Source organism: Schistocerca serialis, chromosome 1 (assembly GCF_023864345.2).
Source record: "Schistocerca serialis cubense isolate TAMUIC-IGC-003099 chromosome 1, iqSchSeri2.2, whole genome shotgun sequence".
NCBI lineage: Eukaryota > Metazoa > Arthropoda > Insecta > Orthoptera > Acrididae > Schistocerca > Schistocerca serialis.
The window spans coordinates 518,698,776-518,715,229 of NC_064638.1; the positions used below are offsets into that span (position 1 = coordinate 518,698,776).

General features: G+C 40.1%; 1 protein-coding gene across 1 annotated transcript; it reads right to left on the reverse strand.

The window, feature by feature from the left end:
• Positions 1–15,126: 15,126 nt before the first annotated feature.
• LOC126485689 (uncharacterized) lies at positions 15,127–15,894 on the reverse strand. The gene has a single exon (XM_050108897.1). It carries the CDS (start codon positions 15,892–15,894, stop codon positions 15,127–15,129), a length of 768 nt encoding a protein of 255 aa, XP_049964854.1.
• Positions 15,895–16,454: the final 560 nt, after the last annotated feature.

Genomic DNA, 16,454 nt, shown 5'->3' on the forward strand with positions numbered 1-16,454 from the left:
TCAATGTTAGGCACGTTATGGGGCCCCTTAGGGACTTGCCTGACAAGAAGGGTAAGAAAACCAATGTGCACTCCATGTGTACACCGGGTGGAGTCATTCCAGATGTGGAAAGAGTCCTCCCAAACGCCATAAAGAGCACAGGGTGCAACCAACTGCAGGTGGTTGCTCACGTCAGTACCAACGATGTGTGTCGCTTTGGATCAGAAGAGATTCTCTCTGGTTTCGAGTGGCTAACAGAAGTGGTAAAGGCTGCCAGTCTTTCTTGCAAGATGAAAGCAGAGCTGACCATTTGCAGCATGGTCGACAGGACCGATTGCGAACCTCCGGTACAGAGCCAAGTGGATGGTCTGAATCAGAGGCTCAGATGGTCTTGCGACCGTGTAAGCTGCAGATTCCTCGATTGCGCCAAAGGGTGGTTGGGTTTTGGGTTCCGCTGAATAGGTCAGATGTCCACTATACGGAGGAGGCGGCTACACAGCTAGCAGGGGCTGTGTGGCGTGGACTGGGCGGTATTTTGGGTTAGAGGGTCTCAGAAAACACAAGAAGGGCTTCAGTCACCAAGGGTCCAGGCTGAACACAGGGAGAACGTAGATACAGGAACCATTGGTATAACAGTTGTTAATTGTCGTATCTGCGATAGGAAAGTACCAGAGCACCAAGTGCTAATAGAAAGCATTGATGCTCAAATCGTTACAGGCAATGAAAGTTGGCTAAACCCGGATATAAGCTCAGTCGAAATTTTTGCGAAGAACCTAATGGTGTTCCGAAAGGACAGGCTAAACACGGTTGGCGGTGGCGTGTTTATTGCTGTTAGAATTAGTTTAACTTGTCGTGAAATTGAAGTAGATACTTCCTGTGAATTAGCATGGGCAGAGGTCATTGTTGGCAACTGGAATAAAATAATAATTGGATCCTTTTACTGATCTCCCAGTTCAGATGATACAGTTGCTGAAAGGTTCAAAGAAAACTTCAGTTTGATTTCAAACACGTACCAGACTCATACGATAATAGTTGGTGGTGACTTTAATTTACCCTCGACAAGTTGGCGAAAATAGATGTTTAATTCCGGAGGTATGCATAAAATATCATCTGAAATCGTGCTAAACACATTCTCTGAAAATTATTTCGAGCAGTAAGTTCATTCATGGGCCCACGTGCATAGTAAACGCTTGTGAATGCACACTTGAACTCTTAGCAACAAATAATCCTGAGTTCATAACTAGCATCAAAACCGATTCAGGTATTAGTGAACACAGAGTTGTCGTAGCGAGACTGAATATTGTAATACCCAAAGCCTCGAAAAATAAGCGAAAAATATACCTATTCAAAAAAGGCAGATAAAAATTCACTTGATGCCTTCCTGAGAGACAATCTTCACTCATTCCAAATTCATAATACAAGTGTAGACCAGATGTGGCTTAAATTCAAAGAAATAATATCGGCAGCAATTGAGAGATTTATACCAAATAAATTAACAAATGACGGTGCTGATCCTCCTTGGTACACAAAACGGGTTAGAAGACTGTTGCAGAAACAACGAAACAAACACGCAAATTTAAACAGACGCAAAATCCCCAAGACTGGCGATCTTTTACAGAAGCTGGAAATTTAGCGCGGACTTCAATGAGAGACACTTATAACAGTTCCCACAACGACACTTTGTCTCGAACCTGGCAGAAAATCCAAAGAGATTCTGGTCGTATGTGAAGCATGGTCGATTCACACTTAACGGAACGTCTCCGTCACGTCCGTAACGTCAAAACATTCCCCCTGCGTTTCTAATGGCGCTGTCCACACTCGACGTCACCGGCGCGGAACATCTCCGTAACATCAACGTCACGCATTGTTTTGGAGAATGTTTCCCCGTTCATGACAGCGAGTCGACGTGATGTACATCTCTGGTTCTAGCGAAGGACCGCCTCCATGTTTGCTCGAGCCATTTAAATATTTGGAAAAAGTGAGGTTATAGAGAGGAGAAGTACGAACGATTTGGTTATGTAAGTATCAATTTTTATTGCTCAAAGGTTCTCTATGTTATTTATTCTAATTACATGTATTTTCCTGTGCTTGTTATTTTATTTTATTTCGTTTTTTGTTTAGACTGTGGACTTCGACGAGTATTTAATGGAATTAGTTCCTTCACACTCAGAGCTGTACAACATGAGCGACCGTAGATACAGTGATTCCGTTAGGAAGGAATCACTGTGGAAGGAAATTGGATTAGAGATGGAGTGTCCAGGTAAATGAAATACTTTCTAGTAAGGAATTTTAAATGGTACTTACATGTATGTGTGAGTTTTCTGAACAACGATAAATATCTACGAGTGGACCACCATATGCAATGTGCCATGGTCAAAACGTTACATACGACCTTTTCTTTTTTTTAAGCTTTACAAATGCCAGCAACATAAATACACAGTGTTAATTAACCGAATTTTTGTTGTATTGACTTGAACCTAGCATTTAAGGACTTGTTAAATTGTGTACTGCATGTGGATCCTGTTTAGAACAGCAAATAGTTTGTCAGATTTTTTGTGCTGAATATTTCCAGTATTTTTCTGAGCAGAAATTTTTATGCTGTACAGTGTACAAATCCGAAAAGTAAAAGACATGCTTCATAAAAAGCAACACTGTACCTGTAATTTCGAAACATTCCACTCTGTTAATATTTCTGTAATTTCCAGTGAAGGAAAATGGACATGGGCTGCACATATGGGCATGTTTTAAATTTCAAAAGTGTTATTGCGGTTTTCAACAGAAGGAAGCAACATTTTTAATGTATAAAAGGCACATTTGTGGAGCTTTAATTATAATTTGAGGCAGACACATTTCTGAAAGTCTTTCTTATTCCTGTTTCTGGATAGTTATCAAAAAACATTTAAAGGGATTACAGAATATACAGTAACTGACTGCATTGAATCATTTGTAAAAATGAAGCTATGTGACAATGAAATACATAGGCAATCATTCTGGTAGCTAGCATTTAAAGAATCGCTGTTTGTCCTATTCTAAGATATATTTGGAGTCAGAAATAGTCTACAGGATGCAAATATGGTTGTTTGTAGTTTTGTACATTACTACATTAGGCTTATAAAGTTTCTTCAGCTGTGTATAGGCTATAATTGATATTTTTGTAGTGTATGTTTACACATGAAAAATTTTGAACAACAATATGTTTTTATAGACACCTGCCAGCTGCATTCCTTTTGTTAGCAACAATACTATAAAATATAGCAAAAGGTATGTTATGGTGTTGTTAGACAATAATTCATTTCATTTGCAAAAGTGCTGCAGAAAATTAACACAGTATAAGACTATGTGCTGCCTAACAGCATAGCAGATGAAAACTACCTCATATTCCTAGAAAGCTGTAAAAATAAAAGAAAGCAAACTATAAGGTGGTGTTCTCGTTATAAGTTTGGAGTGTCCCTAAGTCATTTTTAAAAAAGCTTTTAACTACTCCATGCACTCTATTAACGGATGTATATATTCTCTGATTTCAGTCCCTGCATGCAAGCAACAATGGGTATCACTGAGAGGACAATTTAGAAAATTTGTTAACAAAAAGACGGAGAGTGGCCTAGGTGCCATATCCAAGAAGCTGGGGAAGTTTGAGGAGATTATGGCTTACCTGCGCCCATACATGCAGGAGCAGGAAACGGTTACTAATTTGACTGTTGACATGTGTTCAGAAGAGGAAGAAAACAAAGATATGTTTTCATTGCCTATTCTGGGAAGTGAAACTGACAGTGATTCGAGGCCAGAGACAATTAATGTGCAATAACGTAGTGCAAGAGGCATAAAGAGAAGAATTACAGAATCTGCATCAGCTTCTCTGATGAATTATATTCTAACAACATAGCCAAAGGAAAATGATATTGACAGTTTTCTTTCAGGGATAAGTGCCAGTATAAAAACATTGTCCCCAATGTGACAAATGAAAGCTAAAGATGAAATTTATGGAATAGTGTCTGCTTCAGAAAGGGAGCAGGTACTGGAAGGTATAAATGGTAATTCACCTTGAACAGTGTTGTTTGTTAGAACCTGTAATGTTGATCGTATGTATAAATTTAATTAAATAAAAAGTCTTTTGAAAATGTTGTTCTGTCTTACCAACCAAATTTTTGACATGATCACCTATTCCTTAAACCCAAAGTATTTTCTGTTGTGTTTGTGACTTATTTATGCTAGTGACTAGTATTTTAGAGAACCAAAAAGCCAAGTCAATAATGACTTAACATCACATTAAAAAGGGATTTTCTTTCAAGCTAGGCTAGGCTCTTTGTTTTGATGGATATAGTTTGGGGAGGGTGAAATAACTTGAGAGATGAAGACATACTTATTAATCATGTTAATCCCTTACAGTGACACCAATTTTTTTGTTGTGATATGAATTCCTTTTCATAGTGAGAATGTACATGTCCCTAATGAAATTACTTTTTCACTCCAATTCAAAGCAAAACATATATGGAAAATTGTATTGCCCAAGCCTAATTTCCAGGTTAGGGATGGGGAATAATTGTATGTGGCCACTTATTTATGAATAAAACACAAAAACTGTAGTATTTCAATTTCTTTATTGTTCAGTTGTCACTGCCTCAATGAAGTAGGAAGCTACCAGAGTAGTAAATCGTTGAATACATGACACCCCTTTTCTTCAAACTTTATCTTTAATTACTCACAGCTGAGCTCTTCAAGTGATCTGGTACTAGGAAAAAGTTCCAGAATAATTTACACACATAGGCAGTCACTCACTGTAACATATAGTGGAATTACAGACTTTTTTAAAAACAAAGAGAGGAAGTTGTTTGGAAAATTTTTGAACACAAATTTAAATTACTCCCTTGGGAGTTGCAAGATCCCCTCGCTTCTAAACTGATACTGTTATTACTCAGCTTAGCCACGAGTCTGTAGAGGGTGGTATATGTGATGTACAGTATAACTGATCAGCATTTCCACCCGGAATTTGCGAGTGTAAGTCGGACCTTCCTTGATCCGCCTTGATGGGTAGTGTCGTCGGATTTCCTCCTACCTGTGCGTGGTGCAGCTCTCGTAAATATCGTCCCGTGCAGATTCTTCATTGGCGCATTGGATGTCTCTGTTGGTGGAAGCTAATTAACTGAAATTGCTGTCGATCAACATTGGGGTATCTATTTACTCGAAATTAACATTGAGAATGCTGTAATATCACTTTTATTCCTATTAGATCAATAATGAAATACCCATGTCACAAACTACTCGTAACCGAGAGCATGGCGACCATCGAACAAGACAGGAAGAGCTCTTAACGCCGACTACCGACTTTGGCGTGCAGTCCGTATTTCTTACTACTTTCGTCACAGTTCGTGGATTTCCGATCAAGTTCGTACTTACTAAGATATGCGTTTGTTAATGAACGGGTGTGAATTTTAACGAGGCAAAATTATGATAAATAGCTTTAAACATCCAGAGGCTCCCCCTAGTATTCATGTTGTAATAAATGACTTTAATTATTAAATATAAATAAACAAAATCGGTGACTTTCGCGCCAAGATGGCGGTACTTCCCGTCATGTATACTTCCCAGGCTAACGCTTGTTGCTACGCTCCAGTGCCGAGCTCCACCCCACTACATGCGACATATGGTCGCTTCGTCACCCAGCCAGCCAGCGTGGCAAATGCTCTCCAATTCATGGCCAGCTACGGACTACAGCACTTCCTAACTGTCAATAAGAGACAATAATTTATTAAAACTGATAAAAATGTCTTCCTCACGTAAGAGGCACCTTACATATTCTCCCCGTTGTTTGTTTCCAAAATTGTGCCTCTTTCGTGCGACAAAATCGCAATTTTGGAAATAAAAAATCACGGTATTGCAAAATTCTAGGAGTAACCTTTACATTTTGGTCATTTGCTTTCTATTAAGATCTTAAACTTTTCCTTTAACTCAGTATGTCTTTTTTCTTTTAATTGGATGTAAACAAAATGTTTTTTTTAAAATTTTCATCACAAAATTACTAATCGTTCTGTATTGTTGCTCTTCTACGTCACCATATTATTAGAATATTAATTCCCATGCTCTCGTTATGAACACCTATACTTTCAGATGTTGTTGTTGTTGTGGTCTTCAGTCCTGAGACTGGTTTGATGCAGCTCTCCATGCTACTCTATCCTGTGCAAGCTTCTTCATCTCCCAGTACCTACTGCAACCTGAATCCTTCTGAATCTGCTTAGTGTATTGATCTCTTGGTCTCCCTCTACGATTTTTACCCTCTTAATCATACAGTAAAGCCGCATGTCCTCGGGAAAAATTACGACTGTAGTTTCCCATTGCTTTCAGCCGTTCGCAGTACCAGCACAGCAAGGCCGTTTTGGTTAATGTTACAAGGCCAGATCAGTCAATCATCCAGACTGTTGCCCCTGCAACTACTGAGAAGGCTGCTGCCCCTCTTCAGGAACCACAAGTTTGTCTGGCCTCTCAACAGATACCCCTCCGTTGTGGTTGCACCTACGGTACGGCCATCTGTATCGCTGAGGCACGCAAGCCTCCCCACCAACTTTCAGATAAAGCGCCATATTTAAATGAATAATTGAAATAGTGAAAGAGTATAAACATTTCCCAAATAACACCAATACAAAATGAATAACCAAGATACAAGACAATTTGTTATACAATTCAGTTTACAAAACATTAGATATACATTTTATGTAGAGACTTTTTCAATAATTCGTGACGCCTGTCGAAGAATACGTCATCTCAACACTAAACAAGACGCTCGACTTTCGTATTGACTCAATCGCCGTTTTTCAAAAAGTTACCAAGAGCGTTCTTTCTTTCATTCAAATATACCACTATACAGGGTGTTACAAAAAGGTATGGCCAAACTTTCAGGAAACATTCCTCACACACAAAGAAAGAAAATATGTTATGTGGACATGTGTCCGGAAACGCTTACTTTCCATGTTAGAGCTCATTTTATTACTTCTCTTCAAATCACATTAATCATGGAATGGAAACACACAGCAACAGAACGTACCAGCGTGACTTCAAACACTTTGTTACAGGAAATGTTCAAAATGTCCTCCGTTAGCGATGATACATGCATCCACCCTCCATCGCATGGAATCCCTGATGCGCTGATGCAGCCCTGGAGAATGGCGTATTGTATCACAGCAGTCCACAATACGAGCACGAAGAGTCTCTACATTTGGTACCGGGGTTGCGTAGACAAGAGCTTTCAAATGCCCCCATAAATGAAAGTCAAGAGGGTTGAGGTCAGGAGAGCGTGGAGGCCATGGAATTGGTCCGCCTCTGCCAATCCATCGGTCACCGAATCTGTTGTTGAGAAGCGTACGAACACTTCGACTGAAATGTGCAGGAGCCCCATAGTGCATGAACCACGTGTTGTGTCGTACTTGTAAAGGCGCATGTTCTAGCAGCACAGGTAGAGTATTCCGTATGAAATCATGGCGGTGAATCGAGGAAGTACAGTACATACTGACGAAACTAAAATGAGCTCTAACAATTTAAATTAACCGTTTCCGGACACATGTCCACATAACATCTTTTCTTTATTTGTGTGTGTGAGGAATGTTTCCTGAAAGTTTGGCCGCACCGTTTTGTAATACCCTGTATACATTGATGATAAACTATATCTTCACCACACTTAGAGACACAGCAAATTTATCTGCCCTGTTTTACAGCACCAGGCCGTCCACTACACCACTGAATACTGATGGCTCAAGACAATTTTATTTATTTCTTTTTTCGTACGCCACTGACAATACTTTCTTTCGAATCAGTATTCACTGTAATCCTGAAGTTAGGGTTCTTCAGTTCGCTGGTTCCGCTAGGATCCGGAAGCAACAGCCATTATCAGTTCTTCCCTTTTAATTGATATTGCTTTGTACAGGATTCCCAGATTCCTTGGTCAGCTTCAAGGGCGTCCACATTACGTCTCATCATTCATCAGTTACATTACAATGGTACATGAAACAGAAAAAGACTAATTTAGACAGAAGAATACAATAATATTTTACAACAGTTCCTGGGGAATCAAATAACAAAGCTATAAAGCAATAATAATACTGAGATTTATGTAACACATTTCATTACAGTTCATCCTGCTAAACACCACTGTGTCAGTATGTAAGCCTTCGTTTGTAAACGAAGTGGTAGACACACCCTCATGACTGCACTCTCAGACGCTAGGGCACCGACCCGTCAGCTGGGCCGGTCAGAGAAAAGCTCATTAAGACCAGCTGGTGCCTCGCGTGACGTAACACCCTGCCTCTCATTCATCGACACTGGGTCATTCACCTACTGACCTACTCTTAAAGTAAATATTATGATTTCCTCATTCCACTTATGTTTATTACAGATTCTTTCCATGTTATCATTTCTTTCTATACTTAATACACAAACAAGTTAGTTGCTACGTCGGATTAGAGTGTTTTTCATTAATTTTCTTTTTTTATGCTAAAGAGATATCTTCCTGGCAGCTACTATTCATGCTCGTCAACTTAAGAGGCTTCCCCGTAACTACCACGATATCGTTTTACATCCACTACCTTGTGAATTCCCCTGACTACTTTCGACTCAGGTTGAGCCACCTCCACGACATTAGGCTGTGGTGCCCTACTTGCCACATAAGAGCCTTCAAAAATCTCATAAAATTTCTTTGTTTCAGCGTCAATTTTGGACGATTTCCTGTGAGCTCTAACCAGTACTACGTCTCCCACTACATATTCCTTGGGTATAATATACCTGTTATGCCTTGCCTTCCGATAAGCCCGTTCTGATTTCATCCTGCTTAACACCAATTCCCGTTTTTCTTCTACAGTCATGCCTGATCTCTTTGGGTATTTCACAACATTCTCAATCATATTTCTAGTCTTTTTGCCCGTTAGCAACTCATATGGAGATACCTCAGTTGTCGAATGTGGCAGTTCGTTCAGTATCTCCTCAAACTCTTTAATATACATCCCCCAAGCAGTGTGATGGTCATGGCAGTAAGCCCAGCAAAGCCGTCCCAGCTCTTTCATCACTCTCTCTACCGGGTGAAACTTTGTTATATATATGGCTTTGATGTCTAGCTTCTCCAACATCTTCTTCCATACTCTAGATACGAATTGAGACCCATTATCACTGAGCAATGTTTTTGGTTTGCCCACGGTGCGAACGTAATCCTTTTCTAACTTATTTGCCATTACTTTCCCTGTACATCTCGTTAAGGGATACAGCCTCAAAAATTTCAAAAGCACATCCATTATCGCCAAAACGTATTTAAACCCCCCTCTTGAGGTCGGTAGTGGCCCGAATACATCCGCTGATGCCATCTCTCCTATTTCTTCTGGTATAATACAATACATCTGACCCTTGCTACTAGTTGTAGGTGTCTTCGTTTTCTGACACTTCTCGCATCTTTCCAATACTTTTCTTGCCCTCTTCGCCATATAACTGAAGATACATGTTTATGCCAATTTTTCAGAACACTTTTTAGGTCCGATATGTCCATAGCTCATGTGAATATACCAGAGAAATTCGTTTATGGTATGTTCAGGCAAAAACAACTTCCAGTTTTCCCATACCAGGTTAGTCCTGCGATATAGTATTCCCTTTTCTACTAGGTAATATTGCCTCACTTGTGGTTCTTGATTTTCTTCCCATTTCTCCTTTGCCTTACGCAACCTTTCGTCTTTCTCTTATTCCTGTGATATATTCCTCAGATGCCCTTTAATCTTATCCTCATATTCCACCCTTTTCATATATAACAAATGTATTTCTCGAGAATCCGACAAATCTTGATTCTCCTGGTTCATCCCCAATGGCAATCTGGACAGCGCGTCCGCTACTACGTTGTCTTTACCAGGTCTGTAATGTATCTCATATTGGTATTCCTGAAGAGCTATAGTCCAATGAGTGAGTCTGCCATATGTTAATCTGCTGCTTTTCATAAAAGATAAAGCCTTGTAGTCTGTGTATATTTTTGCTTTTCTACCCATTAAATAGTATCTGAACTTTTTGAAGGCCATACTATGGCCAATGCCTCCTTTTCAGTAACAGTGTAGTTACGCTCGCATTTTGTCAACAACCTACTCGCGAATCCTATAGTTCGATGTTCTACCCCCTCTTCCGTCGCTGTCATTTGGAATAGGTGGGCACCAATTCCAAAGTCCGAACTATCTGCTGACAGACAAAATTCTGTGTCCAGTTTAGGGTGGTTTCTTTTATGTCATTGAACTCTTTCTGACACTGCTCTGTCCACACCTAAGGTACATTCTTTCCGGTTAAATTATGCAGTGACCTTGCATTTAATACCTGTTTCTTCACGAATTTTCGGAACAAATTACACAAACCGAGAAATGACTTTATTTGTTTCTTATTTCTTGGCTGTGGGAATTCTTTGATAGACTCCAGTTTCTTAGAATTCGGCTTAATACCCTCTGCTGCTATAACATGCCCTAAGAATTGTACTTCGCTCTTTCCGAATTCGGACTTAGTTAAATTCACGGTAACATTACCCTCTTGAAATGCTTTCAACGCGTCTTCCAGAATCCTATTGTGCTCTTGCCAATCACTGGCAGCAATCAGGATGCCGTCCACATAAACGGTGATTCTAGACAATAATTCTTCTCCCAGTATGTTATCCAACAGTCTTATGAACGCTGCTACCGATATATTCAGTCCAAATGGGAGAACTTTGAAATGACAACACCTGCCTCTATATAAAAAAAAGCTGTGTACTGTTTAAATTTCTCAACCAATTTTATTTGCAAGTACCTGGCAGTCATATCAAGGCTAGATAATTTACTGGCCCCTTCGAACTTTTGCAATAATTCTTTAAGAGATTCTGGTCTATCATTCTGAGGCTCTATTATCTTATTCAATATCCTAGCATCCAAGGTTACTCTCACTGAACCATCTTTCTTTGTCACATATACTAACGGATTGCAATATTGACCCGTCGATCTTTCGATAATTTGCAATTTTATCATCCTTTGTAATTCTTTTTCTATTGCCTCCCTTCTTGTCAAAGGTATCACATGGGGTCTCAGTTTAAATGGTTGGTGCGGTTTGACTTTAAACTCATAAGGTTCTCCTTTCATTAACCCAGGTCTATTAGAAAATACTTTCTGATACTTTACCAGCAACTCTCCAAGTTCTTTTGTTGCACCTTGGTGCAATTTAGATTTGATATCTTCTACTGACCATTCTGCCTCAACTGGCTCTCGTCTCTCTTTCCTACAGTCACTCCCCTTCGTATCTGCTTCCCATTGGAAGCACTCACGCATTATTTTCAGGTAGAATTTTCCCTGCGCCTTCTCTTTAGCTTGAATGGCCCTGCCAAACTTAAACTCGTTTCTAGTACCATTTACCGTCAGGATCACACTACCCCTTTTTAAATCTACAACAGCTGCATGGTCTACCAATAAATCCATCCCTAATATAAGCCCTACGCAAAGGTCAGGTACCACTATAGCATTAACTTCTATTACAGTTCCTTGAAATCTCGCTTCCAATAACGCTTGGTTTTTTATTACCTTACTTATTCCTCCTACTGCACCCATGACTCTAACTCCTTGTAACGGTAACATCGGTACCTCTTCCTGGTCTCTTATTTGGTCATAAAGTCTCTCTGCTATGGCGCACAACTCACTACCTGTATCAATGACTGCTACTGCTTCGATACCATTAATATCCACTTCTATTATCGGTTGATACTCTTCACTACTCACCATTTCATCTCCCTCTAAAAGAGTTTCTTTAATATCGCACCAATCCTCTTTTATTACCCTTTTGATCTGTATTGGTCCACTGTTCATTTGAGTTCGTGCTCGGACCCCACACGAACTCCCCTCTAGTTTTCCCGCTCGGTAATTTCTCTTTCGGGACCTCTTCCGGTTCTGCCACCCTCATATCTCTCTCCTTGTTCTTCGTACCGTCTATTACCATGGCTGTTCGAACCTCCTCGGTTCCAACATCTTCTACCACGTCTGTTATGCCCGTTATCAAGCCTCTCGTTATCCCTCATGTTATTGTCATTCCTGTTACGCTCTCTCCAGCTCTCATTTTCCCTTGACCTCAAATTTACACCTCTCCAGTCGTTACTGGATGTTTCCTCCCCTGATAAAGCATCTAATTGGTGCTTGTAATATGTCCTCAGTTTTCTTTTTAGGTGTGCCTATCAGCTTTTCTTGCACAGATATCGGCAGTTTCACAAACACTACTGCAATGAGATCTTCCTCACTCAGTGGATTATCTAAATACAAATTTTTTTCACAGAAACTCTGAAAATAATCTTTGTAACTATCGTACCTACTCTCAAGAAAATTTCTCCCTTGAAAGATACTATTACATACATTACCTTGTGTACTATTAGACTAATATTTGTCCAAAAATTTCTTAATAAATTCGTCATAAGTTTGGAATGCTTCTCCTGCTCTCATTCCCCACGACAGAGCGTCCCCTTCCATTCTCCTAGTTACACAACCTAGTTTTCTTCTGTCATCCCAATTTTCTGGCAAAACCCCTTTAAATTGCTTTATAAATGCTTTGGGATGTAACTTCCCTCTCGCATCGAAATTATGGAAAGTACACACCCTGAGATAGTGGTCCTCATTATTAATTTTTCCACTATTATTACCTGTTTCCATTAGATTTTTAAATTTAGCATCTAATTTCTTTTCTACCTTTTCAACAAAGATATCAGTGCCCCTGTTTGTAAAATCACTGACTTCTTGCTGAATACTAGCTACCCGGTCAGATATCTCTTTAGTATTATTCTCTACCAAATCCGACAATTCTGACTTTACTTCCTCCACTCTCTCGTTTACTTTGGATATTTCCCCTTTTTGCTTTTCAATCTCCTTAGTAACATACTTATCAAAATTGTGATACTTTGTTTAAGTTCACTGATATCTCTACTATGATGCACTATTGCAGTCTCACTTATGGTTATCCTCTTTGACAAATCACTTGCTACCGTTTTCTGCTTTTTTACTATTGTTGATATCCTTCCCTCTATTTCGGAGAATTTATTGTCAACTTTTTTGATATACTCATCTAGCCTATTAGTATTTTTCTTAATTTCCTCTATTTTCTTACTCAACGCTTTGTTACCATTCATTATAGCTATCAACATTTCCCTGATGCCCATTTCTTCACCTCTACTCTGTATAGCTTCCGGTATTGTGTTTGCACCCTCTCTAACAACGTTTCCAGTGGGAGACAAAGCCCCTGTTTCTGCCGTTTCTAAAGTTTCTGCTATCTTTCCCTGCTAATCATTCCCTACTACACCAACCATTTCACTTTCCGGTAGCTCTTTAGACCTAGCAAGTGTTAACAATTCATCACTACTCTCCACTAAATTTGCGTAGGCTTGGGCCATATTTTGCTCTATATTTTCTGTTAAGTCACTCTTTTAACGTTTTTCCCGTTTCTCAACAACATACCCTTCTGCACCCGAATCTCGAATCTATCACCCCTAGAATGCTTAAAGTCCGACTTACGTTAGGTAAATTTCATTGTTCTCCAGCCGTGGCATTAATTTGAGGCTGGCTCGACCCCTGCGTCCGAGCGTCGAACTCCGAACTGCCGCGAGCGCGACTCCGGCGCACCCCTGTTAGGCCGCTCGCTCCTTCGATCTGCCTGCCGCGAGTTGCTCCTCTATCTGTGGCGGTCCTTGCCACGTCCGTTGCTGCCGCCTCCTTTTCCTCGACGTCTTCCCGACGATCGATCGTACCACTCGCGACCGCGAAATGTTCGTAATCTTAAGACGCGATTTTTCCACAACACGACTTTATTGCGTTTCGCGACACCAATTACGCACTGCGCGTCGCGTACCGTTCACTTTTAATGTTGCTACCCTCTACCCGTTGTACGTTCACTATTCACTTCCTGCTTGCGTTTCAGTCACTTGAAATCACTATTACTTGCTGTTCGTAACACTTTTTACAAGTTGGCACTCTCGAATGCAAATTTGGTATCTTCAATAATAATATTCTTGATAGTATTCGTCCGCTCACGCAATTTTATCGGCATGGACGCCAAGTGCAAACTTTGCATCTGTCTTCTTAATGCTCTTCCTCTCGCACAGCTTTATTCCACCGAAATGGATGCCAATTGCAAGATTTGGCACTGTCTTGTTAATGCTCTTCCTCCGACGCAGTTTTATTCCCCCGCAAGGGATGCCAAATGCAAGACCCCTTGCTTCTAAACTGATACTGTTATTACTCAGCTTAGGCGCGAGTCCGTAGAGGATGGTATATGTGATGTACAGTATAACTGGTCAGCATTTCCACCCGGAATTTGCGAGTGTAAGTCGGACCTTCCTTGATCTGCCTTGATGGGTCGTGTCGTCGGATTTCCTCCTACCTGTGCGCGGTGCAGCTCTCGTAAATATCGTCCTGTGCAGATTCTTCATTGGCGCATTGGCTGTCTCTGTCGGTGGAAGCTAATTAACTGAAATTGTTGTCGATCAACATTGGGGTATCTATTTACTCGAAATTAACATTGAGAATGCTGTAATATCACTTTTATTCCTATTTATAGATCACTAATGAAATATTCATGTCACAAACTACTCGTAACCGAGAGCATGGCGACCATCGAACAAGACAGGAAGAGCTCTTAACGCCGACTATCGACTTTGGCGCACAGTCCGTATTTCTTACTACTTTCGTCACAGTTCGTGGATTTCCGATCAAGTTCGTACTTACTAAGATATGCGTTTGTTAATGAACAGGTTTGAATTTTAACGAGGCAAAATTATGATAAATAGCTTTAAACATCCAGAGGCTCCTCCTAGTATTCATGTTGTCATAAATGACTTTAATTATTAAATATAAATAAACAAAATCGGTGACTTTCGCGCCAAGATGGCGGTACTTCCCGTCATGTATATTTCCCAAGCTAACGCTTGCTGCTACGTTCCAGCGCCGAGCTCCACCCCACTACGCGCGACATATGGTCGCTTCATCACCTAGACAACCAGTGTGAGACATGCTCTCTGATTCATGGCAGGCTACGGACTACAGCACTTCCTAACTATCGTGAATACATCAATAAGAGACAATAATTTATTAAAACTGATAAAAATGTCTTCCTCACGTAAGAGGCACCTTACAGGGTCCACCAGTAGGGGAATTAAAAAAAATCTTTGAACTGTTCCCTCACAATAAAAGCAGATGATGTAGAGGAACCACCTTGTCCATCTAGTTCCTGCAGCCAGAGGGTCCCATTTGCTGCTTCTTGTTGTGCAGGAATATTTTCTTTAATGTAGTTATGCAAAATACATGTCGTCATAACTATCCTCTCCACATTCTCTGGCATTGCGATAATTCTCCTTAAAAAAATTCTAAATTTATGAGCTAATTGCCCAAACGCATTTTCGGAGACTCGACGAACTGTGGACTGCCTGGCATTAAAAGCAGTGATGCTAATATCTCCACTTGCTTGATTTTTCGGATACAGTATTAATAAATAATGTTTTAATGGTAAGGCTTCTTCACCAACAATAACATGTGGCACTACAACTCCAGTACCAGGAAGTCTCTTATCTTCTGGCACTTGCAATTTGCCGAGTTCCAAAGCTTTCCCCAACTTGGAATGGGCAAATATGCTGCAATCACTATTTTTACTGTAAGACCCAATGTCTACGATTATGAACTTATAGTTTACATCAGCTAGTGCAAGAATAGTTATAGGATATGCTTGTCTGTAATTAAAAAACTGGGATCCACTGTTTGGAGGAGCCACAATCGCAACATGTTTCCCATCAATTGCACCTATACAATTGGGGAAGTTCCAGACATCCCACAACTGTTGTGCTATGCATTGCCAGTCTTCTTCTTTTGGAGTTGGAATTACTTCAGGTAGAATTGTATCAATTATAGCCTGGCAGCCACCTTTCATTATATAATGGACAGTTGAATGTCCAAGTCATAAGCTGAACGCCATTGTCAGAAAGGAGTCACCAGTTGCCCAGTACCTGAAAAACATTAGCCATGAATGAACAGTCATATAGGAAAGTTATCTAGCATAACTTACAATGTATACAACTTTTCACAATTTGCTATATATGACAGAACATGCATGTACATTAGTACACAAATTGAATTTTCAAAAGTTTTGAAGTTCCATGCTTCCCATCTGTTGTCACAGTTTATCTGTAGTGCACTTGCACTGTATGACAAATACATTACATCCTAGATTCCACAGAAGCCTATATATATGTGCAAACACAACGGAAAGCTAGAAAGTTGTTTCAATAGCAAAACTTTTTGTAACAGGTATGAAGAAGTATCTGCTTCTTTACATTGAGCCAACCAAAGCATTCACTTACAAACTCAGACCAATTTCTAGTTCAGATGGTGGAGCTTTAGCGAGTGTAATAGTGGCCTTCACAGAGTTAACAAATATTACATCAAGTACAGTGTGGGACTTACGCATAAAACTATCCTATATTGGTTCAA

Coding starts and splice junctions, on each gene's coding strand:
- LOC126485689 (XM_050108897.1), bottom strand. CDS start 15,894: ATGAAAGGTGGCTGCCAGGCTATAATTGATACAATTCTACCTGAAGTA.